Raw genomic sequence first — 25215 nt, 5'->3', positions numbered from 1 at the left:
GTTAGTCATGATTTCTGGCCATACTCTATAATTCATTAATTCCACAAACTCTACTTCTGGGAGATATGAACCACTCATCTCAGTCTTTATGATACATTAGAATTGAGAGTCAGAAGCTCTGCTGGCTCTGCCACTAGTGACCCTGGGAAAGTTTTAGACTTCTGAACTCCAATGTCATAATCCCAGAATCCTAGGAATTATTCCACACAAAGCTATGCAAAGCCAAAGGTGCACTATAATAACCCCCCAAACTGAGAAGGGGCATTTGGAACAAGTATGTTTTGGTGTTCTCTCAAAGTAAGCAAGACACAAGGATCTTCTACAAAGATCGCAAAAATGGAAGTCCTGTAATGAAAATTAAAATAGAAAATGACCACTTTTCAATAAGGTGCTGGGTCAACCACCACCCAATGGTAATGAGTAACAGGTGATGGACTTGAATTTTTTTTTCTTTTAATAGATCTTAAAGTATCCACAGCTAATGTTACCAGAGACTTCCTATCTTCCTGCATGAGTAGCATGATAGATATGTTTCATGCCTTTTTACTCCCGTAACAGGTATCTTTAAGTGGCATAGACACAGCTTATAAAGAGCCCACCTGGCTCAACGTTCTTTCTGCTCAGTTTACCTGTGTGGCATTCCCATGATCACATAATCCACTCCATTTTCACTTGACTTGTCAATTATAGTCTTCAGAGCCGGTATCAGTACTTCACAACCTTCCAAGCCAAAACGTTTCTCAGACGACCACTTTCGCTGCAGGAATTCTTCAAACCTAGGAGACGAGGATCCAGATAGCTTTTTAAGAATGGTGTAGACCAACACATGAGAATTTTCCGACTATCCAAAACTAAGATCCAAACAGTTAGAGAATGCTTGAACTGGATAACTTAAGTACAAGAATGACCTTTCTTTCACACCAACATTTCTATGGTCCTGTTCACTGCCAGCCTGAATTTCTACTTTATAAAGTGGTAGATGAATGCAGAAACTGGATAGCTGGGGGTTTGGGGGGAGTCTATCAAAAGTAACCTTCCACCCATGCAAATATTATCCCTTCTACATGTTTCCTTTTGTCTTTCCCCCACTGTTAAATGTTCCAAATTTCTAGCCATTCCTTGTAACCTATGAAGGTCTCAACTTTACTTCTGTGCAATTATAACTATTAATCTCTATCTTGTAGTATATTTGAGCCCATCTGAGGGAATGCTCCTCTTTTAACAATAATTTCAAGTGAAGTTATGGACTCTATGTTGTGAGTGCAAGTTGGGTTGTGAGGTTTTAGAACATGCATTTGTGTAGAAATGTATTCCCTTGAAAGGTCTGCATTTCTGGGACACATGCGAGAAAAGGTCTTTGGAGCTTCAACCTCTATTATTATTATTATTTTTTTTTTCAGTGCAATGGCGTTAAATGACTTGCCCAGGGTCACACAGCTAATAAGTGTCAAGTGTCTGAGGCCAGATTTAAACTCAGGTACTCCTGAATCCAAGTCAGGTGCTTTATCCACTGCACCACCTAGCCCCCCCCACCCCCAACCTCTAATATTATACCAAACATGTATACCTGGTTGACCGAACCAGCCTTGCTAGTAGAGTGCGCTTCTCTTCATTTGTGAACTGCATAATGCCTGGAGTCTCAAATTTCCGTCTGATCCACTGGCACTGCTCCAGGTCATTGATAAACATGAATTCCACTCCAATATGCTGGCAATAAGCCATCTATTTTACAAACACACAAGGAAAGTGAAGTACTTAAAAAGTAGTTTTAGCTGAGGACAAAGTATGGTGACTGCTCAACTGGATAAAAGTAGTCTTTTATTTTTCTTCTTTTTTTTAGAACCTTTCATTTCTATCTGGTAGCTTACTGCTTTCATGCAAAGACCACTTACATGCAACGGTTACCATCTTCCAGAAATCTTCTTTATCAGGAAGGTGCCTTCTTTGGCATCATAATGTTAAAATGCAAAGAAATCCACTTAACCACTGAGTGTATTGTGTTAGTTAGAAACAGAAGGCAAGATCAGGATAGGATAAATGTTAGGGATGGAACTGACCTTAGAGAAAGCAAAATTCAACTCCTTCATTTTTATTTTATTTATTTTTTCTTCATTTTTATAGATGTAGAAACTGATGCCGGGAGGGATGAAGTGACACGTTCAATGTCAGTTAGTAAACGGCCAGGGCTAACATTAAAACCCAGGTCCTCTGACTCCATTTCCACTAGTCCTGTGCTACCTCTCTCCAGGAGAACCATCATAGTCTCTCTTCCTTAGTTTTCATAGGATTATAGATCTAGGGTTGGAAGGTTCCAAGAAGCTCATCTAGTCCAAAACTTTCATTTTATTCATGAGGAATGTGAGGCCTAGGTGAAGTGAAGTGATCTGTCCAAAACCACACAGGCAGTATCAGAAATGAGATTTGAACCCAAATGTTTTGGCTCCAGAGCCAAGCAATGCTCCTTCCACTGTATCATGCTGTCTCCCTGTTTAAATAAACATGATATAACTAGTCAGGTAGGATTCCATCTTTCCACTATTTCCTGCTTCATAAATCCCAACCAGCTCCGGATTTTAGGTTACTTTACCAACTGGGTTAAATACCTTTAAATCTTCATGTGATGGTTTCCTAGCTCATATTCTTGCCTCTTACCAGTTACCAATCCCTATAACTTTGCTGCAGAATGGAATCACCTTATGGATTTTTTTTCCTGTTTAAAATACAGGCAGACTGAATACAAGGCATATGTGCAGCTCATAAGCATACTAATGCATCTAGCATTGTTTATACACTATAACATAAAAATTTGTGCCCCACATCTTCCTACAAAAAATTTTCAGGATACATGAAACACGCTGTTCTAGACACTGACATACATTATGGGTATAACTGACGGGATATGAGGAAAGGAAATGAAGAGCGGAAAAAAGCAATAAGAGAATGAAAAGAGGTCCCATTTACAATACAAGCATGTCGAGAACTAGAGAAGGGGAGAGAACATGCTGAGGAAAGCTGAACGAGTGGGGCAGGAGATGGGGGCCACAATGTTGAAACTTCACCTGGGTGGCTCAATGCCTTCTTCTGCACATGTTTGCAGGGTCTCTGAGGGGCCTGGGGAATGCCCCTGTCTGTCATCCTTAGGAGCTCAAAGTTATATCAATTCCACTTTCCCAGAACACATGCTGGACAATGAAGAGAGAGAAGGCAGTGGTAACAAGCCAATCTCTCCTCCTTCCTCCACCCTCCTATACTTTAGAGCCTTTATAAGGTCAAAATGAGCATTTTGCTAGGCTTTGATCTAAATGTGCTCAATGAATCCAATTAAGAAAACATTTATTAAACACCTAGTACTTGTAAGGCAATGAGGAAATAATGGAGAAATGAGCTCTTGAAATCAACCAAAGATTATAAAAACCCATGAGACTTCTTCAGCATAGAAGTTTTAAGCCCTTAAAATCACAGACATTTAGAGTTGGAAGAAACCATAAAAATCATCAAGTCTAGCCCTTTCTTTTTTTAAGATGAAGCAACCGAGGCCTAGAGCACTGAAGAAAGCCATCACATGCCTCCTATTCATTTGCATCGGAAGCCTTGCCTCACTTGTGGCATAATGCTTCTGCTACAACCCCCTCTTTCCTTCTTGGGTCTTTCAAAGTACAAGGATTCTTATCATTATGCCTAGAATAAGTTCTAAAGGATGATACTTTATTTGCCCACAATAACAATTAAAAACAGACCCCGGTACTGAAATAATCGTCCAAGTCAAGATCAAGAGGACCTTGCCTGAAAATAAGAGACATGAGGGAGAAGGGAAGCAACCTTAGGGGCCTAATTTTGTGAAGTATACCTCTTAGCACCCCCAAGTCCTTGAGCAAGATAACTGTTACCTTTGGATGAGATCTATGACAATAACACATAAACTGGGTCTATGAGGTTACCCTAGGAACAATGGACGTTGGTAACCTTTTTATAATTTATAGCGAATTTGACCCCATAGAGCTTTAGTCTCCTACTTTGCTTGCTTTCCCAAGCCAATATGAATTACAGGTCTCAGGATACCTACCCATCACAGCTACTAAAGATGATAGAAAATGTACCTATAGGCACATATCTGAGAATACTAGCAGTGATCAGGGATGTACATGAACCAAAATAATTGTTGACCTGAAAGGAAGGGAAATTCTTGTCAAGTATTATCAAAAGCTCCCTTCAGTCATCTTAAAGAGTTCACAGATTCCCCAGGCTCATCAACATGAGCTGTAATTTACGGCACAGTGAATTTTTAGTTCTTTGATTTAGCGGGTTTAGCTAAAAAGTGATTTAGTTCAGATTCTTTACATCCTCCTGTGTGGGAGTGTCCTTGTTAGAGACTTACAGGGAGATCTTGAACCAGGGCAAACCCGAGGTTTCTCTTGCCCTTCTTAGAATTTTGGTGACAAAAATCTGAATTTTATCACTGAATAAGTCAAGGTGTAAAGGGTTCAACACTCTTGAAATGATTCATTACTCTTATCTTAGTTACAAAAATGGAATAATCTGGGATAGGTATCACCTGGTTTCTTTCAATTCTTGTTTCAATCCCTGGTCTAAAAAAGGTAGGGTAGTCTCCAGGGTTGGTTCTCAGTTTTTCAGGTTGATGCAGCAGAGCCCAGAGAATCATGCAGCAAATGCTACCTTTAATTTGTTAAAGGTGTGAGTAGAAGAACATATTGCACATCCAGAAAAGAGCATAGAAAATTTAGCATTATAATCAAGTAAAACTGACAATGAAAAAATCTGAAACATAGAAAGGCATATAGTAAGAGAGATCTAGAGAGCAGTCAGAAGAAAACCACCATGACTATAAAAAACAAACTCTTTCATAGAAACCTATGTTCACACAGACATACACAGACACAAACTACTTTGGTGTAGACCTGTGATTTCATTGAAGGAATTCCCAGTATAGAAACTCCCTCCACTGATGCATAGTAGCAACTTGTACCTTGTGGTGTTGGGAGAGTGCCTAGGACACCGAGGCTTGTCCATGGTCACACAGCAAGTATCTGTTACAGGGAGTACCAGAATCCAGTTCCTCCTGATTCTAAGGTCATTTATTCACTATGCCATAATGCTATGTCTAAAGTCATTTAGTCTTGCTGAACCTTGGTTCCTTCATCTGTAAAACAGGGTTTTTAATAATGCCATCTACTTCACAGGGATGTTGTGAGGACTAAATGAGATATAAAAGTCTATAAAGTCTCTTGAAAATCTTAAAATATGAGCTGCTATATTATTATGTGGCTATATAATGTACATATGATTTTAATCAATAGATAAATAGCTTAAGAGTTTATGGCTTTAAACATTGTTTTATTCCTCACTTTAAAAGTAATTCTCATAAACTTAATAACATTTTCAACAAAAAAAAAAGTATGATCTTATGATCTAAAACAAGCCTCTACTATTGTGTGAAGAGTTGCCCACTAGCCGACAGAGGGAAAACAGCACTCTATCTATAGCTTATGAAGGGTCAAAAGGGGTTTCCAGGCCTATTAAAAAAAAACAGATCCAAAAATAACTTCATCCCTGAGATTCTGCTGCTGACATGTTATAGATATATAGATATAGACATGACTCTTACCTCTAGCCGGCGGATGATCTCTCTGAGTGGTAGCGCAGACTCCTTTCCCCCAATGAAAGTAGTCGTAGGCAAGTGGAAGACCTTGTCGAGGTCCGATTCATCCAGTCCATAAAACCCTGCAGGATTATTTTGGGTGGGACAAGCCAGAAGAGGAGAGATGTATTTGCAGAATACGGAACAGCCACACAGGAACCAATTATTTATGGAAAGGGGAAAGGACTCCCCCCAGGGAGAAAAAAAGATGAGAAAAAAAAAAATCATACCAGACCAAACATATAATTAGGGAACAATTTTGCATGAAAATGAGTAATAAAAATATTCAGAGCCAGGAATGCAAAATTCAGTGGGAAACAAAAATTAATGGGCAATGTTAAGAGAAAGAATCTAGTAAAATAATAAATACATGATTTGTGTACAAATGCTACTAGTAGGGAGGCCATTTGTAACAATTTTAATCCCACATCCACAAACATTTCCAGCCCCCCCCCCCCCAACGATTTGGGGGAATGGGTGTGGAGAGGTAAATATTGCAAATGGCTCTGAACAAGCCACGGATGGTTCAAAAACAGTTAAGGGAGAGAGTAGAAAACAAGGGGTTAATAGTCCTAGTTAGACAACAAAAAGGGTTGTAGGAAGAATAAGGAATGAAATAGGAAAAACAACCAGAAAGAAACAGGCATTAAAGATGTGCATCAGGAAATCTGAATAGAAACCACTGGCCCTAAAGAAAGGAGATAAGAAACAGAACATTGCAGCTGGGAATATTTTAAAACAAAACTAAAACTAAAACACGCCCCCCCAATCCTTGTTTTCCTTGGCTCAGTCTAAAACACCCCAAATTAGAAAAAAGAAAATGAAGTTGACTGGCAGATTTTTTTCCTTTCAATTAATCAAATATTTACTGAGCACTTACTGGGTACCTTCCTCATGTAAAATTTGGTGTACTATCTAGTAGCAAATGTCTTTAAAATGACTCCCTCTCTACCCTCCCCAACCCCCCAGGATAACTCAAAGGAACCAACCGCCAAGATTTGGGAATGGACAAAATGACAGAGAGAAAATGTAAAGTTCACATCATCACCCTGAAACAAAGTGGTGGCTGGTTTTCACATGGGCCCATCTTCCATGATTATTACTAAGTGAGCTCTAGGGATTATAGAATAATTCTTCATCTTGATGTGTTCTCAGTCTCCATGGGATAAGAAGGGGCAAAGGGACAGTGTAATTACTAGGTGAGAGGTGGGTTTGGAAGACTACTTACTATATTGTAAATTTGTGAAAGGATTGCATATAAAACTATCTCTACTACAAAAGCTATGCCCACATTTGAAAACAACTGATATTCAGCACTACTTTGCTCTGTTTGTCCATGAAAGCAAATTTTGAGTTACTAGCCTGGGAAATTGGAATCCTGACACTCCCCACGCCCCCCCCCCCAAACACTTGCTTCTTTCAGAGCAGTTCCTCTGTGCTTATTTATCCTTCCCATTTGTTAAGAAAGAGATTCACTGGGTATACCATTTATTTGGATCTGCCCTTGCTAGCAGGTCCTAAAGAACCCTAGCCTAGCTAAAAATTCAGCATGCTGCCATCTGACACAGCTCAGAAACATCCAAACCTCAGGACAAATCCCAAAACAGAATTCATAATTCAGCTTACCGATAACCAATAAAGCAGACTTGTGGAAGGCTATGGTGGCAGAAACAATGGGCAATCAGATGCTCTAGGTTACCTATTCTCCCTATCTCCCCCTTTTTGGCTTTTTCTGAAGGATACTGAAAGGGGGGGGCAGTAAGGACCCTCCTCAAGGAGGTAGTCCAACCCTGTAGACAGGTAGATAGGTGTGATGGCATCCTACCCCCCAAGTAAAGCAAAAGCATAAAGGAGTAGGCTCAGTAGTGGCCTTTGAGAACAGCAGGAGGTGTTGGGTTTTTCCAACTATACTGCTTACCACAGTAAGACTCATACCATTCTTAGGCACGTTACCCCAGGCTGTCCTATCTGCCATTCCAGTGGCTGCAGAGTGGCTGGGCAGCCTGATTCTGAGCATGAATATTTCTTCCTCCTTCAGAGAAATATTAGAGCCAGGGGGGATATATATAGGTGGGAAGCAGAATGAGAGTCTCCAGGAACTTGGCCTCATTCTGCTTGGCTTAAAGCCCCAGAGGAATGAAAGGGAGGGGCCTGTTAGGCTTAAGATCTATCAGTGAAAAAGAGTGGGGTTGGGATAAGGTGGAGAAAACTGTCTGTCAGGGACAGCACTTTGAAAAGCAGGGGGCTGGGGATTGGAGTCCTAGGAGCCACAAAAAGAAACAAACAAACAAACAAATAAATAAATGGTAGCTGAGGCTAAAGTAGTTTCAAGTGGCCGCTAGGCATGCAGGTTCATTTCCATCACACTACTGCCACCTACCTGGCTGCAAGCTAAGGGAGTCAGTTAGAATTCCTGGATAGGAAACTTCAGCTCCCTGCTGGGAGTGTCTGGAATGAACAGAGCCAGGTTGCTAAGGGAGAATGTTAGGGGCACTGATTCCTCCCAGGCATATCCATGCTATCATCGCATCAGTATGAAGAGTCATGGCTATATACACTGAAATTTTCACTGTATTTGCCAAGCAAAGATAATTTGATTAAGAATTCTGCCATATTGGGGGCAGCTAGATGGTGTAGTGGATAAAGCACTGGCCCTGGATTCAGGAGTACCTGAGTTCAAATCCAGCCTCAGACACTTAACACTTACTAGCTGTGTGACCCTGGGCAAATCACTTAACCCCAATTGCCTCACCAAAAAAAAAAAAAAAATTAAAATTAAAAAAGAATTCTGCCATATTGGGGGCAGCTAGGTGGCACAGTGGATAAAGCACTGGCTCTGGATTCAAGAGGACTTGAATTCAAATCTGGCCTCAGAACACTTGACATCTACTAGTTGTGTGACTCTGGGCAAGTCACTTAACCCCCATTGCCCCCCCCCCAAAAGAATTCTGCCATAAAACCCTGGGCAAGTCACTTAACTCTCATTGCTCCCTACCCCCCCCCCAAAAAAAAAGAATTCTGCCATATAATACAAGAACTTTGGCCCTGACTCTGGAGTATGTCAAATGGAAACCTTGATAATGTTGCTCAGGCTCAAAAGGAATCATACCTAACACCTGTTGTTGAAGTAATTGGGGTGTGTGTGTGTGTGTGTGTGTGTGTGTGTGTGTGTGTGTATGTATGTATAATAGAGGTCAGGAAGAGAGCTTGAGGCTCAGAGGAAAGCCAACTTTCCTCATGGCTTCCCAACCTAATGAAGGTGGCTGGGGAACAGGGAGAGAGAGGATCTTTTTCCAATTCACTGCATCAACAGGGAGCCTGGAACTAGTTATAGCTTAGAACTTGGACATTCAGAGTCCCCTGATAAAGACAATGTCAACTTGGGGTTTAATATGGTAGCCTGCTTCTACTAAAGCAGTGTACCCATTCTGACCTTCCTAGACTCTAAACAGCCAAACTGATTACACTTGAAAGCTTTGGTTTACAGTCACTGTGAGGGCCCTAGCAATGTCAAAAATTTCCTTTTTAAAATTCAGCAGTTTTTCAGAACACAGGGGGTCAACTGAAGTATTCTTCACCTCAGAACCTGCATTAACATATCTACAACAACTGCATGTGCTAATGGTAAGGATGAGGTTGAGAAGCACTGTGACAGAGTGGACAGAGAGCTGGTTTCTGAATCAAACAAACAAAAAATAAGTAGGCTCAAATTCTCCCTCTGACATGAAGTCTATATGAACCAGAGTAAATCCCTTAAGCTCTCCTGACCCAGGCAACTCTCCAAGTCTATAAACTGCTGACATTTTGTTAAGGGATGTTTCCTCACTGGGAGGTCCATAGACTAATGAAATCACAGGTCCTCAATAAAAACAGAACAAGAAAAATGTCCAAAACCCTGCACTTTTGGTAGGGAGCATGGGGCAGCTAGGTGGCATAGTGGATACAGTGATGGGCTTGGAGTAAGGAAGACATCTTCTTGAGTCCAAATCCAGCCTCAGAAACTTACTAGCTGTGTGACCCTGGGCAAGTCACTTCTCTGTTTGCCTCAGTTTCCTCATCTGTAAAATGATCTGAAGAAGCAAATGACAAACCACTAGTGTATCTTTGTCAAAACCCCAAACTAGATCATGAAGAACCGATCAAAGACAACTGAAAAAAATTACTAAACAACATGACAATATCCCATGCTACTCTCATCTTCCTCCCATTTTCATCCTGGGCTAGCTATCTGAAAATGAAGAAAACCATAGGATCTCTCTTTTCTAACCACTAAATGCCCTCTCTTCCCCCCCCCACCCCAGATTTAAGGTTTTTCATTGTAGTTCCTGGTCATGTGCAGTACCCAACATCCCCTTGAAGTGCTGGATGTAACTGGCAGTGGCCCTGACAAAGTGAATTTCAGACCTCTGGCTCTTTGAGTAATGGAGATGTACCCAGAACTTAGCAAAAGCTTGACTTTTCAGGGCATCCTGTGCTAATGGTGGCACTTTTCCAGAACTGGTACATTCCCTAGAGATTAGGGACCCTAAAAATACCAGTGAGAGAACTTTCCTACGTCCTCCCCTCCTGCAAAGGAATGGAAACACATTAGCTCTCCAAACCAACACATGTGGTGGTAAGGTCTATTCCTTACCTAGTCCCACCTCTTCAGGTTCTTTTTTTTTTCTTCTTTTTTGCTATGAAGCAGGAGGGATGAAAACCTAACCTGAGTTACAAGAACCAAAGACAGTGAAGGCCACAGAAGGAAGGAACCAGGACTAGCTGGGAGACTCCCCCTCCCTCCACACCCAATGAGCGGGTTTGCCCTCTCTTTCTTAATATGAAACCAGAAAGATCATAGATCATACATTCACTAATTTAGGGTCACGAGGGACCTTAGAGGCCATTTTACAGATGGAGAAACTGATGCCCAAATGGGTTCAACAGCTTCCCTGAGGTTACACAGGTAGTGACAGAGGCAGTATTTGAACCTGGATCCTTAAACTCTAAATCAAATACTCTTTCCACTGTAATAAAGTGATGGCACTTTAACCAAGAAGAGTCACAATTTTGCAGCAACTATTTTGAGGGAATAAAAGGTTTTAACTTAAAAATCATATCCCATATTTAATTTTTTCACCCAGAAAAGTGCTAGTACTTGCCCTCTCCCTCTCTCAGCCTTGGATTTTTTTTTTGGGGGGGTGAGGCAATTGGGGTTAAGTGACTTGCCCAGGGTCACACAACTAGTAAGTGTTAAGTGTCTGAGGCTGGATTTGAACTCAGGTCCTCCTGAATCCAGGGCTGGTGCTCTAATCACTGCGCCACCTAACTTCCCCCTCTCAGACTTGTTACAAGGCAGGTTGTACTATAGGATAAATTTTTGAAATCTAAAGCAAATGGTACCTTCCTGCAGTCCTTTTTGCTAAATAATAGTCCGATTCTGTTCCTTCAGCCCTCTGGCATTTCCTCTAGAAAGGGACGACTGGAAGGGACTCTTCACTCTTAACAATCTAGTCTATGGTTAATGGGTGGTAGGGAAGAAACAGTATTATTGGGGGAATTTTTAACTTGTTTTTGTCAAAAGCTTATTCCTAAAAAGAGCTCATCATGATTCAAAATAGACTGGCCCAAGGATAAGTGTGCTTATGGAATTAATAAGCCAAGTGTATATCCCTTGAAAATCTCTTTCAGGATGAGGACAACCTGAACATTGATGCAGATGATCCAGGCTTCACAGAGAATCCTGGGAAAGGTTCTTAGATGTATAACATGGTTTCCTCTAACTTAAATCTACTACTACCTAGGGCTGTGTGGCTAAATCACAGAAGGACTGACCTCTTCTTTCTAGTCCTTTAGTCACATTTTAAACTCTGGTACTTACAGAAATCATATTTTTACTGATGTGATGAATATGACAAAGGAATAGATGGGGAACTCAACAGAAATTACCTATATAGGAATTTAGAGAAGGTCAAAGTTCAGGAGGAGACTGACGGGTATAAGCAGGAAGGCAGGTGAAGGCAGGCCAAGAGTTTCTTAAAAGCCAAGCTAAATTCTATATCCATTGCTCCTTTTTATTCTTCATAAATGAAGAGAACCTCGGGAACCAAAACTGTTCAGTCAGGAAGAGATGGATACTGCCCAATCCAACAAAGCCTTATTACCAGTTCTGTTGTCCCTCAAATTAAGGGCAACAACAAGAAAAGGATCTTTTTCCAAATACGGAGGTACCAGAACAACAGAAACTGGAAGAGTCCCGGGCTGAGGAGGAGCCACAGAACAGAACACAGAGAAAAGAATCCACTAACATGCAGAACTTAACATAACCACTGCTTGGCTCTTGGCTAATGACACCAAGAGGCCCAGACACACTATGCCAAAGACAAGAAGCTCAAGATGAAGCAATGAGGGTGTTTATATGAAGATGGAAAATGCTTTTGCAAAAACACAAAGGATGGGAAAACAAAAATGAGGTCACATCTGACAGATGGAGGGATGGGAAAAACAAGTTTTGAAACAATTTGCAAACAAAACACGTGATGAATGACTGGGAAGCTGTGCCAACTTTCCCCAAACTGTGCATGCCCAGAAAAGTTGAACATTTGATTTGAATAAAGTCCCCAGCTCCAGAAGGGTGAGAGACTTGTTCTTTGCATACCTCCTACAGTTAGCATTCGGAGTCGCTCCTGGAAAACTGCGAGATCTGGGAGGTGAGGGGAGAAGGGGAGGTGAGTGCAGAGGGAAAAAGACAGTAAGAGTTAGTTAAAAACACTACACCATGAAAGCAGTCACGGAAAGCACACCTAAAATAACTTTAAACATAATCACACCAAAGGAAAAGGGGTTAGTGGATTGCACCATGAAATGGAAGATGACTACTCTGGGAAACAGAAATGGAAAATCCGTTGTAGAACAGCTGGAAATTCAATCAATAAAAATGAGAGGGGATGGGGGGAGCCAGTTTTAACTGACACATGAAAGCAATCAGGCAGCCTGGTTTGAGAAACCCTCATCTCCCTACACTTCCAAGTGTGATAAGGCAATTGTCTTAATTAGTCCAATATATCCATATAGGTTGCTTTGAATAAACATTAGGGAAAATTAAAATACAAAAATTTTGGGGTTTTAGTGTACCATTTACCCCTCCAGGGTCAATTTAATGGATGATGTAAATCATTCTTTAAATCCTAAGACTCTAAAAAGCTTTAGCAGCCAGCATTAAGGTGGAGGAAAAAGGAGGATCCTTGGCTTCCAAAGACAGATTATTTGCTCACTGATATTCCTGAAATGGCACCATAACAGGCATAGAAGTTTACTGACGAGGATTCTTCAAAAACGAAATTTAAGAATGTTGTAGCAACAGATGAGCAACTACACATTTTCTTCCCCAATGAGCTTTTGGCTGAGCATTCTACAACACCTGTATTTTCCTCAATAACCTTTATCTGTCAAGGAAGAAAATCAGGGTGTTATCTTTAGCTGTACAAAGCATTCCATCTCAGTTCAAGCTGCCTGGATGTCAGAAAGCCTGGTGAGACATGTTGATAATAAGCCAGAGAGAGAGGGAGAGAGAGAGAATGTGTGTATACATTTTGAATTGTAGTGGTAGGTACAGGAAGGTGGGAGCAGACCAGGAGCCACTCTTCAGAGGTCATCAAAGCTCCATCTCCAAGGAATGCTAAAAACTGGGTAATTTTGGTTAAAATAGACTGGTAAGGGGCAGTTGAATGTTTTCTTTGATGTCAAAGGTGAGTCCTACAATTTTAGAGCAAGACCCTCATAATAGAATATGGTCAGATTCTTCACTACCATCTTAGATCGATTTTAATGGCATTGAGGAAATAAAGGACAATAGAGATATGCAACCCTGGATCTAACAAAGTCCGGAGAATAGCCAGTTGAAATCAGTGTTCTACAGGGACACTGCTTACACCTGGGTTCTCGAAAGCACAATGTGATTTGGGAAGGAGGCCTGATCTTGCCTCTACTCCACAGAGACTTCCTTAAAATAGTAACTTTTCTTCTCTTTTCTAAGGATGGAGAACCTTAAGAGTTTTCTTTTTGTCCGATCCAAAGCATTTGATCTTGTGACTATACCATTACATCCATTACAAAAAATTCCCATGAGCTTATGTTACATCACTAACACTGAAAAGGCCAAGGAAGAAAATGAGCCCAGGGAACACTGGAAGATACAACTGTAAATCTCTCTCTCTTTTTTTCAATTTAATTAAATTTTTTTTTTTTTGCGCGGGGCAATGAGGGTTAAGTGACTTGCCCAGGGTCACACAGCTAGTAAGTGTCAAGTGTCTGAGGCCGGATTTGAACTCAGGTACTCCTAAATCCAGGGCCAGTGCTTTATCCACTATGCCGTCTAGCTGCCCCCTGTAAATCTCTTTTTACAGAAAATACTCATTTTCCTGGACTTGAATTCAGTAACATTTCCTCCCTTTAAAAAAATGCCAAAAGAAGACATCTTTTCTAAATGGGTAGTCGGATGATGCTATGCACTGCAATGCAGTCCTCAATGACTCAAGGTGAATTCCACTCAGGTATTTTTTGCTAGAAAAAGCAGAAGTCCCCATTGATCAAGATGGTTCCGGTTCAGATGCTTTGTGAGGAAAGATGACAAAATCAGGAAGCCAAAAGATTTTGGCAAAAGCTTTCAAGGATGCAAGAAAGATGGGAGGGCTGGCAGTTTGCTATTGTGAAGTCTGTGCTAAAGCTACAAGAGATGAAGAAATGATTTGGTTTTGTCTGTGCCCAGAGAAGCAAATTCATGGGAGACTGAGCAATGTTGTACTTGTCTAAGCAGTGGCCAAATGATAACGCTGTCCCTAGTCCTTGCACAACAAGAGCAGAAAGGAGGTAAATGCAGGAGATTTTGCAAATGCCTAATCCACAGCAGGGTCTGGGCTTGCCTTCCCATCCTTCCACCCAGCTCTCATGCCATAAGGCATCTTGCTGTACCACCATCAATAACTAACTGGTTAAGATTCATTTTCCTCTAATTCTAATACATAGATTTATTTCTCCATGTACTTCCCATTTTCTCTGCCTCAACTCCTTGCCCCAGCATTAGGGCAGCTAAGCTCTGTTAATTACTCAGGGTACAGAAATTAACTAGCTACAGGTAATGAGATTTCCAGTGAAGGCAGAGGGTCTAAGTTTCTGATGTTCTGAGTGAAGTAAAGAGGTTGATGTCATAACTCAGATAAGCTATGGGAGCCAATTCATCTTATTTGGCATGGGAATTAGAGAGATTAAACACTTACAAGTTAAAGAGATTACTCTGACTTTCAAATTTGTAACTTTTAAGAGATATTGTCTATTTTCATAGATCAGTGTATCTCAACAAATAGCAACTTTGCCCCCAAGCAAGTTCCTTTCTACAAAAAAGTTACTTTAAACAACATTTTGTGATGAGACTTGTAATTTCATTGGTATTGAGGAGATCCCTTTGAAGAATTTTCTATCTGTTCAGATTAGCACCTGTCCCACAGCCATAATTGTAGACTTTTAAGTTTTAGAGAGTTATCGGGTACACTAAGAGGTTAACAGTCACACAACTTTAGCGCTCAGCTGGCTGTTAGAGGTGGAAAGGGTCTTCATTTTAACGATGAGGAAACATACCCAGAGAGATGACGGGACTCACTCTGGGTCCCAGTTTCCTCATCTGAAAAATGAGGACAATTTTCACCTCTAACATACAATAATCTATGGATGTGTGATCAGACTTGTTCTACAGTATGCCTACTCTGATTTTGCTCAGTAAGAGAAGCAGTATGAAATAATGGATCGAGGAGCTGGCCACAGAGCAAAGCTAGTCAGGCAGGTGGTGCTAATTACAACACATCCCCCAGTACTATGCCACAGTCTTCTGGACCCTCAGTCAGGGCTCTGCCCACTACACGGTACTGCTTGAGCTGCCAGGGTAAGCTCTCAGGGAAGGCACCTAATTGTCAGACAGAGGATTAGGAGCTAAATGTCCTGACTCCCGGGTCATAACTCATTATAATGTACCATGATGCCTCACTCAATGACAAACAAGCCAATTAGAGAACACGAGCCCTGAAGAAAAACAACGATTTTTGCTAAGACTCAATTGGTTTCTAACGTCAATTTGTTTCCAGCTGACCTGTGACAAGAAGACAACAGGGGGCAGTGTGACATTGACACAGTTTGCAGCCTTTTGTTGAATCTAGAACTCAATGCCAGTCATACTAATTTGGCATTTTAGAATATGGTCTAAAAATGATTTGGTTTCCTTATTTCTTGTAACAAGACACATCTACATACACACACATATGTGTATGTAAAGAAAATCGTTTCAGAAAGAGGTTGGGCACTTAAGTTCAAAGTCACTTGTGGTTGGTGACATGGTGAAAATAAGCTGCATACACTTCCTTATCTTTCCATCTCAAGGACTAGTAATATTTTTCTTGGCAACACAAAACAAACTAGAAGACCAAAATGTCAAAATTTGGTCAGGGAAAGACTAGTGTGAAGCTTAATGGTCTGAGATTTCTCTTAGCTCTGCCACTCTGGTAATTCAGAACCTCTGAGGAGGGAAGGAGGTTAACATGAAAACTAGAGGAAGAACAAAGAGGCAGCTCCCTTAGATTGAGGAGCAGGGAGAGGTACCCAAGGTGCCGTCCCTGTCACTCACTGGCTCCCAAGTTCCAGCTCCAGGGTTTCCTATTCACCTTTCTCCTGATCTTACTTCCCCACTGGCCACTATTCCAAACTCACCCCCGTTTTCTTCAGATGGATGTTATAGAAAGAATATAGGATTGGGAAGCAGGAGGACTGGGCCCTAATCTTTGTTATACGATTGCCTGTTTGATCTTATGAAAGTCAAAAAATCTCTGGGCCTCAGTGTCCTCACCTGCAAAATGAGGGGTTTGGATAAAGTAATAATTAAGGCCCCCTTTTCTTCTTGGAAATTCTAATATCCTGTGATTCTAATAAAATTGACAACTCACTTTTCTTGGCAACAATAAGGTTAAAAAATTGGACAGGTTTAAAAACACCACATGGGGAGAGAGGAAACAGGAGGAAGAAAGAAAGGAAGAAAAAAAAAATAAAAACCAGTATAGGGGCAGCTAGGTGGCGCAGTGGATAGACCACCAGCCCTGGAGTCAGGAGTACCTGAGTTCAAATTCAGCCTGAGACACTTAACACTTACTAGCTGTGTAACCCTGGGCAAGTCACTTAACCCTCATTGTCCCACTAAACAAAACAAAACAGTATACAGGGGGTGTCTCATGCACAATCCTCCTTTTCTTTGTATATGGAAAATTCCTGTTTGTCAAGTTCAGAAAAGACAGACAGAGGAAGAGAGATGACACAAAACAAAGAGAGAAAGAGAGGGGGAGAGAAGAAAAAGAAAGAATATCACTTGAGAAGTTGCCCTGAACTCTGCCTACTTAATTCCACATCAATAAGCAAGAGTGCAAGATTCCTTCACAACTTCAAGTCACTCTTGGAGAAGCTCTCAAGAGAATGCAACTTGGTAATATCATACATTTTGGCTCGTGCAGCTAGGTGGCGCAGTGGATAGAGTACTGGCCCTGGATTCAAGAGGACCTGAGTTCAAATCCAATCTCAGACACTTGACACTTACTAGCTCTGTGACCCTGGGCAAGTCACTTAACCCCCATTGCCCCACCAAAAAAACTAAAATTAAAACTAAAACTACGTTTGGCTCACTGTGATACCAGAGACATCAAAGTTGGACTCTATGACCTCTAATCACCAATGTCAATGGATACTTCTTCATCTAACATGGTTGCCATAAATGACTATTGGGATTTGTAGGGACATTCAACAAGGCTGTAAACTTCTGGAATCTGAGGGAGGAACAATAAGCAGCAGTACTACCCTCTGGTACAAGTGTGTTGTGGTTTTTATGTCCTGTTTTTAATATGGATTCTGCCACAAGTGAGACTTGGGGCATCAGTGAACAGGCCACTTGGGCCTTCTGTGAAATCACTTTAGATAGGAACTTAGTGCCTTTGAGCAAGATCATTAGATTACAATGTTTGCAGATGCTACTAGTCAAGTGATAGTCCATTCTTTTTCATAGCTCTACCTTCTCAATAGGGCTATTGCTAGGTACAAAAACAATGTACAAAGCACAGAAATCTTCTGCACATCCTTGGGAACTATCAGTACTTTATACTTGCTAAAACCGGCTAATTTGGGCCTCACTCTGCTTTTGGACAAGTTCTGAAATTATTGGCCTAGGAAAGTTAAGGTGACCAGCCTGAATACAGCACAGCAATTCAAACAATCTCCTGATCCCCCTCCACATGGGGCTTTGCATGAGATCCACACATAAATATGGCTGGAATAGCAATTAAGAACTTCTCAATTCTTCCAAAAGGTAGATGGGAGACAGTATTCCAATTCCACCTTTATATATCCTAAGTCATGGTATCACAGACGGACAGTGAGATCATTACAGATCAGCATGCATTTCACCTCTAGTTTTTGCTAATGGATGGGGTTGTACTAAATGGCTTCAGAGGTATCTTTTTTTTTGGCTGGGCAGTGAAGGTTAAGTGACCTGCCCAGGGTCACACAGCTAGTAAGTATCAAGTGTCTGAGGTTGGTTTGAACTGGGTCCTCCTGAATCCAGGGCCAGTGCTTTATCCACTATGCCACCTACCTGCCACATCTCACTCCTCATTTTTAATCAGTTGCCAAGTCTACTTGAACATCTCTTGCATCTATCTCCTTTCCCCTCACAAGGTCACCACCCCAGTTGAGGTCTTTATCAGATCCAAAATGGTCTATTGCACCCTAATTGGTATCCCCACCTTCATTCTCCCCTCCAGCTGTTAAACTGACATTGGTAAAGTCCAGCTCTGATCATGTCACTCCCCCCCTTAAGAAGTTCCAGTGATTCCCCTTGCCTCTAGGATAAAACACAGATTCCAGTTGGGCATTGAAAACCACATACAAACTAAATACAGCCTTATCTTTCTAGGTTTACTGCACATTATTTTATTTCGCATACCTACATTCAGCCAAGGCCTACTTTCCCTTCTATCTTCCCTCTCTATGCTTTTGGACATGTCTACAGAGCACTCTCCCTCACCTTGGCCTCATGGAATCCCTAAGTTTACTCCAAGGTTCAGCTCAAGTACCACCTTTATTGATCTCCAAGTATTAGGACTTGCCCTCTCTCTTTATTACTTTGTATATAATTCATATTTAACTATACATATTCCTTCTCCCTAATAGACAGAATGTAAGCTTCTTGAGGGCAAGGTTCATTTCCATTTTGGACTTTATTCCTTCCTTTTTACCTAGCACAATGCCTGCCACATAGTAGGTGGCATACTAAATATACGAATGAATTGGGAGTTTTAATTTCCTTATTTAGAAAATGAGAGGATTATATTAGGTGACCCTCAGCCATCCTTTTAATGTTCTAAAATTATCATTCCAAGTAAAATTCACTCATATTTCAGAAGCAAAAGCAAATTAAGTCTATCCTAAACATTTCATTAGGAGAATTAAACTCTCTGGGCCCTTGTTCTGTAAAGGGAAAGGGCTAGCTCTAAAATCCTATGTTTTATGATTCCTTGTCCTGTATTTACTCTGCATTATGACACTCTTCAGTTACAGCAATGTCTTCAGTGGGATAACAAAGAAATGGCCCACTAATACATAATTCTTCAGCCCAGCCAAAGAATGAGTTAAGCACTCCCTGAAGCTATTGCTACCAGCTTCAGAATTCCTCATTCCACAGCCTGGAATGGCTCTAGGGTCTCTGATTTATCCAAACATTTGGATTTGGACCACTGATTTGCAAAACAATCACTCAGCCCCTGTTCTGAGAAAGTGGGCTCTGAATGTGGGCAAATATGCCACCTAACAGAAGTGGCAAGTGTGATATTAGTTACTTTAAGGACTCCCCCAAGGATTCTGCATGGCTGACTATTCCCTGCTCTACCCAAGATCCACTGACTCTTGAGGACTTTCCAGATTTTAAAAAGTATACTCTACAATAGCCTCATGGGCCTGCAAAGTCATCACAAGTTTAGAGGAAGCTGATTGGGACTGCTCAGCAGCTTAACGCTAGTTACCAAGAGACCAACCATCATTTAGGATAATTGGTGGGTGGTTCCTTGCACAGACACTATCATTACTTCTTGGATCATGACATTGCCACCATGGGACAGAAATAGTCACAGAGCTTCTGCTTCTCCAAGCCCTTTATCATCGATGACATGCCTGCCTCTACCACAGATGACAGGAATCAGCTCATTCCAAAGCTGTTAGGACAACTTGAACAAAGGTGATAATCACACTTATGGTCTTATGCTGGGGACGTATATGAGGATACTAGATAAAATAACATTCAGAAGATTTCCTCTAAACTTTTTTCTTGGGCTATGACTAAGGGGTCAGAGGTAAAGTAAAAAGGAAAACCTGTGTCATGCTGAGAGTCAAGAAAAGGAACATAATGACAAACAGATAACGTCCATCCTAGAAACAAAGATCTTGCAAGCTTGGATGCACGAGACATTTTTGGCATTCCACATCTACAATGCACTTGTGTTCGTAAGGGTCCACAAATTCCAACGGGATGAGGTAGAAGGTGGTTTGTTTTTTTCCCCCTGTATTCCCTCCCCTCCCCACAATGTCAATTTCCAGGGTAGGACTGTGAGTAAGCTAAGGCCTTTGTTGTAGCTGTAGCTAGACAGATAATCATCAAACTGTTAGCATGCACAACGCTTTTCTTGTGGGGCACCTCAGCCATTTTGTTAGTGATAATTATGATTGCTCTAGCCCAGGTTAGCATGCCACTTGGAACATTTATGGATTAACCCTTGGAAAGCGCCTGTGGTTAAGAGAGCTCAGCAGTTATCATCCTGCACTGAACTAATCAATTGTCAGCCTTCTTGATGCGGCTGAAAGATGCAGTGAGGGCTCACTTGGCTGCCTCAGCAGTCTTTTAATTCTAGCAAGATCTCATTTGTGTGGTGAACATGCATGTCTCCCAAATGGCTTGTTGATTCCAGCCTCTCTGTATTCTGTGGGAATGCATTCCAAAGTTTCCTCATTATGATCACTGACATTTAGGAATTCAAAGACTCAAGCTGCACATTCAACTTGCAATGAAATTGATACCTGCTGTAAAGTAAGTAAGGGATGTGAAAGGCCTCCAGCCCAATAAGAACTGTGACATGCTTCAGGCTCAAAGGGCATAGGAAGAGAGGGTTCTTGGGCAAAGCCCAAACTCAACCAAAGTTCCTACTTCTGCTACTCATCAAGCTTTTGCTCCAGGCCAAATATGGAACTGCATTTTATAGACTAGAAAAGGGAAAACTGAAGGCAAAGGAGCTAGTTTTTTAAAGTAGTCAGCTCTTACATGTTGAAATTATCTTTCCCTAGCACAACTAGTCTTCTTTTAGGACAAAAAAATTCATTTTAATTTTACTTGATACTATCATTTATCCCCTTTCCCTATAACTAAAAAAATTAAGTCACTAATTTAAGGAGCTTCACTTTAAAGACTAAAACCAATTAAATTTTCATTAAAACTAAATAAAAAAGATCTTTGATGCACAGATTTTGATTATTTCTTTAAAATCGAAAAGAAACAATGTGACCAAAGATCACACCCCAAAAGCACCAAAATTGGACTGAGGAAGCTCTAGGAGTCTCACCTATAAATTTAGAGTGATCAGGACAAAGGAAACTTAAGACTCTTCCCTACTTATCTGTTAAGCATTTTGGCTCCCATCAGCTGTGAAAGGGAGAGAGGAGCTCAAGCAGTGCAGCACTAACTGCTCTAGGAACCCTCACCAAGTTTGTCTGTGGATGAGATAATATCAGCTGGAACGGAGGAGTCCAGATCAGCATCCAAAATTCCCAGGGGATCCAGCTGTGCTACATGGTGCCCTCGAATCTATGAAATGGGCCAACAATGGAAAGGAAAGGACACATACAAAAGGACAAGAGAAAAAAAAAGAGGGAAGGGGGTAAAAAAAGTAAAATTACATTAAAATTAGTTTGCAGAGTAATTCTCACCAACGTTTGAAGAAACAGTTACTGGTGCATCATCAAAATTTACACAACTAATGCCGAGGGGATCAAGTTTTGCAATGTGGTGACCCCTGACCTGGAAGTAACAACACAAGTCAGTCAATAAATAGAATTTTTAAAAAAGCATGCATTTCAGACAAACCTGGAAGAGAACTAAAGAGCTAGCTGGGATGGACCGTTAGCATTAGCAATCTCACATAAGTATTTCCTTTACCTAATCAATCAGCAAAATACAGCTACCAAGCACATTTACATATTTGTGGAGATAAGGGGACATCAACTTCTTACATCAACTATGACAGTCCCAAAGTTTCCATCCCTCAAACCCTAGACTTGGCCTTCTTAAACTAGTTGACCAAGATCAACCAGAAAGTAAACATGTGATTTAACTCATCTGTTCGCCACTTACCTTCATTTGGAACAGGAACATACTACTTTGGCCAGCTAGGCAGAATTTAGGAAGGCTCATTAAAAAGCCAATCTCTGATTCTTCTAAAGGACTGAAGGTTTCTACAGAGGACACCAAAAGCCCATGATGGGACAAGAAAATCCTTTGGTTTTAAGATTATTGTGATAATGTGCCCTAACCAGAGTTCTTTTTCCATGGCTCTAAAGTGTAGCCTACAGTACGTAGAGCCAGGGGCACTCAGAACCAAGTAAAAATCAAAGCAGGTACAGAAGCAATTTCTGACCTAGGTTGTAGAATGTGAATGTCTAAAAAAAAAATCCTTTCAAAATTTTAAAAAGTTCCTTTAGGCCATGAACATTTCCTGTATAATTTCTTACTGATGATTTATGAAGGGGGATTGTTGGATTCTTCTTAGAAAGATCAAATTTAAACTATCCCCAAGGGCTCCTGTTATTGTGGGCAATAGGTAATATGTCAAGGTAGTCCTACCATCTTTTTAATATCTGCACAATGAGAAGAAATTTGGAAGATCCCTATCCCTAGGGTGTCCTATATTCTACTTCCACCTAAAGAATCTTGCAGTTAGAAGGGACCTCATCCCATACTTGGGCAAAAAAAAACCCACTCTAAAATACACTAGGTAAATAGCCTTCTTATATTGCTTAAAGAGCTGCTATGAGGCAGAACCCACTTCCTGAGGCAGCTCTTTAACTGTACCTTTGGACAATTCTAACTGATGAAAAGTTTCTTCTTATACTAATCCTGAATCTGACTCTTTTTAACTTCTACCCATTGCTCCTGACTGTGCCGTGTGGGGTCAAGCAGAAAAAAAGTAATTTTCTACATAGAAGCAAATTAAAGGTGTAGGGAAACACAAACTCCCTGATTAATAAGTTAGATCAGGAAGGGATCCCTTAATCATTTCTGTCATGGACCTCCTAGGCAGTTTAGTGAACTTTATGGAGAGACTATTTCTAGACAAACAAAATCACTTTTCAAGGAATAAAAAAAATAAAAGACATGAGATTACAAAGGAAACCAATTACACTGAAATAGTTATCAAAATATCATATAATTAAGTTTATAGACTTCAGGTTAAGAACCTTTGATCTGGAAGAATGTTAAGGAGGAAGGGTCAATAACTTCATAGATTTAGAGCTGGGAGGGGCCTTAGTAGTCACTAAGTCCAAGAGCAGTGAAGTCATTCATCCAAGGTCACATAGGTAGTTAGTGGCCCTGTGAGGCCCTCCCAGTCCAAATTCAATGCTTTTTCCATTTTTAACAATCTTTGATTTAATTAAATGTGATGGTTTTAGACCTTAGCTGTGAACTTTTATTTCAATTAGGCCAAAAGGATAGCCTAAGCAAAACCTATTAGGTATGCTGTAGCCTGAAGGAAAGAAAAGCACACCCCCCAAAATAAAATCCACAGACTTGGTCAAATATTCAGAAACAGTCAAATATTATCTCCTTGCACCTCTGCCACCCAACTTGGTCCTACCCTCTCTCTGCCCCATCTATGTGTTTCTCCCGGTTTGCCTGATCTTTCCTTGCTTTCCTTATGTAGCTTCTCTGTGCCCCATCTGTTTTCTTTAACCCTTTTACTCCACCCTAGTTTAACATGGCAGTCACCCAACTATGACTAAAGGGGGCAAGGACCAGTCCACATTCCCCCAAGGTCTTAGCAACAGAAGATATAGCTGACAGGTGGCAACAGTCTTTGTGCCAACATGGCACAATCAGGTCACTCTCTCCTTCTCCTCTTTTCTTTCATGTAAAACCATGTTTCAAGTTAATGTTGGGCTCACTCTCCTACACAATCTCATCACTGCCAACTTGTGAAAGATCAAATTATCAGAGTCAGCAAAGGAAGGTCTGCTTCCTGTTCTCTAAGGTTCTATGACAAGCAATTTTTAAAATCAGTGTTAAAATAGACTATGGGGATTACATTAGGGTTGGAAATATATGAACCAGTGGATCCACTGCCACCCCCCGCCACAAAAGGGAATATTCATAACCATATTCACTATTTTGAAGTTGGTTTAACAACTCTCCTTTTTTGCCTACTATCTGTTTGAGAGTCCTAAAGCTACTTACCTGATATGCCCTGATGAGAGACTGAACTGCAAGATGGTCTTCCACGAGCTTATCTACATTCGGCTGGGCATGAACCAGGGACTGGGCTTGGGTCAGTGCTGACAGGGAGCCACTCAGGGGAGGGGGGCTTTGGTAGGCAGTGCCAGGTGGGGCTCCAGCATTGGCATTTCGAAAGAATATGTCCCATGACTAAAGACAAGAAGACAAAGAAAGCTTAGTTCAAAGTTTGTACCTGGTAGGGGACATTCCGCATTCACATTTACTTAAACGGAGATGGTCATATAAGCAGAGCTTTTCTTCTTTTGAGCTGGTCTATTATAGGGTCATACATCTGGAGCTGGAAGATGCCTTCAAAGCTACCTAGTTCAATCTCCCCCAACCTCTCTATTTTACAGATGAGGAAAACAAGGTCCAGGAAGGCCAAGTGACTACTACCCGACTCCAAATTAAGCATTTTCTATAGTTATAATGTGCCACTCTTCCTAGTTCTCTTCCTATAACATTCTTAACTGTTTTGTTGCTGTTAATGCCTCTTCTTATCCTTCTCTCCCCTTGGCTTATTATGGCTTAGGTAAGCAGCGGTGTGGTCTAATAGAGCAGTGGACTTAGAATGAGTAAAATCTGGGTCTTTTGTCCTCCCTCAAAGGAGCTAGCATACATGAGGCACTTTGCAAACCTTCAATGGTTTATGTAAATGATAGCTCCTATAATCAATACTATACTTACTTGAGGCAGCGAGGTAGTGTAGTAAAGAAAGTGCTGGGCCTGGAAAAGATGACTTGAATACAAATCATGCCTCAAAGCCTCAGACATTTACTAGCTGTGTGACCTTGACCAAGTGCCCTTGCCTCAGCTTCCTCATTGGTAAAATGAGGATAATAACACCTATCTTCTAAGGTTGTTGTGATGATTAAATAATTTTAAAGTGCTTAGCACAGTGCCTGGCACCAGGTAAGCACTATATAAATGTTAGCTATGATGATATGGTGTGTATGATTCAGGATAGCTC

General features: G+C 41.0%; 1 protein-coding gene across 4 annotated transcripts in view; it reads right to left on the bottom strand.

Annotated features, from left to right (window-relative positions):
* The window catches only part of OGDH (oxoglutarate dehydrogenase), a 99159-nt gene that overhangs the window by 30415 nt on the left and 43529 nt on the right, over window positions 1-25215 (bottom strand). The window contains exons 3-8 of one of the 4 annotated variants that reach the window (XM_043990182.1): window positions 24207-24395; window positions 21686-21776; window positions 12294-12338; window positions 5624-5739; window positions 1568-1722; window positions 630-776 (exon numbers count right to left, since the gene is read on the bottom strand). In XM_043990182.1, coding sequence (XP_043846117.1) covers window positions 630-776; window positions 1568-1722; window positions 5624-5739; window positions 12294-12338; window positions 21686-21776; window positions 24207-24395 — 743 coding nt within the window. Of the gene's footprint in view, window positions 1-629; window positions 777-1567; window positions 1723-5623; window positions 5740-12293; window positions 12339-21460; window positions 21564-21685; window positions 21777-24206; window positions 24396-25215 lie in introns of all 4 variants that reach the window. The other 3 variants (XM_043990181.1, XM_043990184.1, XM_043990183.1) reach the window with 3 other exon arrangements.

The sequence above is a fragment of the Dromiciops gliroides genome, chromosome 2 (assembly GCF_019393635.1).
Source record: "Dromiciops gliroides isolate mDroGli1 chromosome 2, mDroGli1.pri, whole genome shotgun sequence".
Taxonomy (NCBI): domain Eukaryota; kingdom Metazoa; phylum Chordata; class Mammalia; order Microbiotheria; family Microbiotheriidae; genus Dromiciops; species Dromiciops gliroides.
This window is presented reverse-complemented; position numbering and strand designations above follow the sequence as displayed.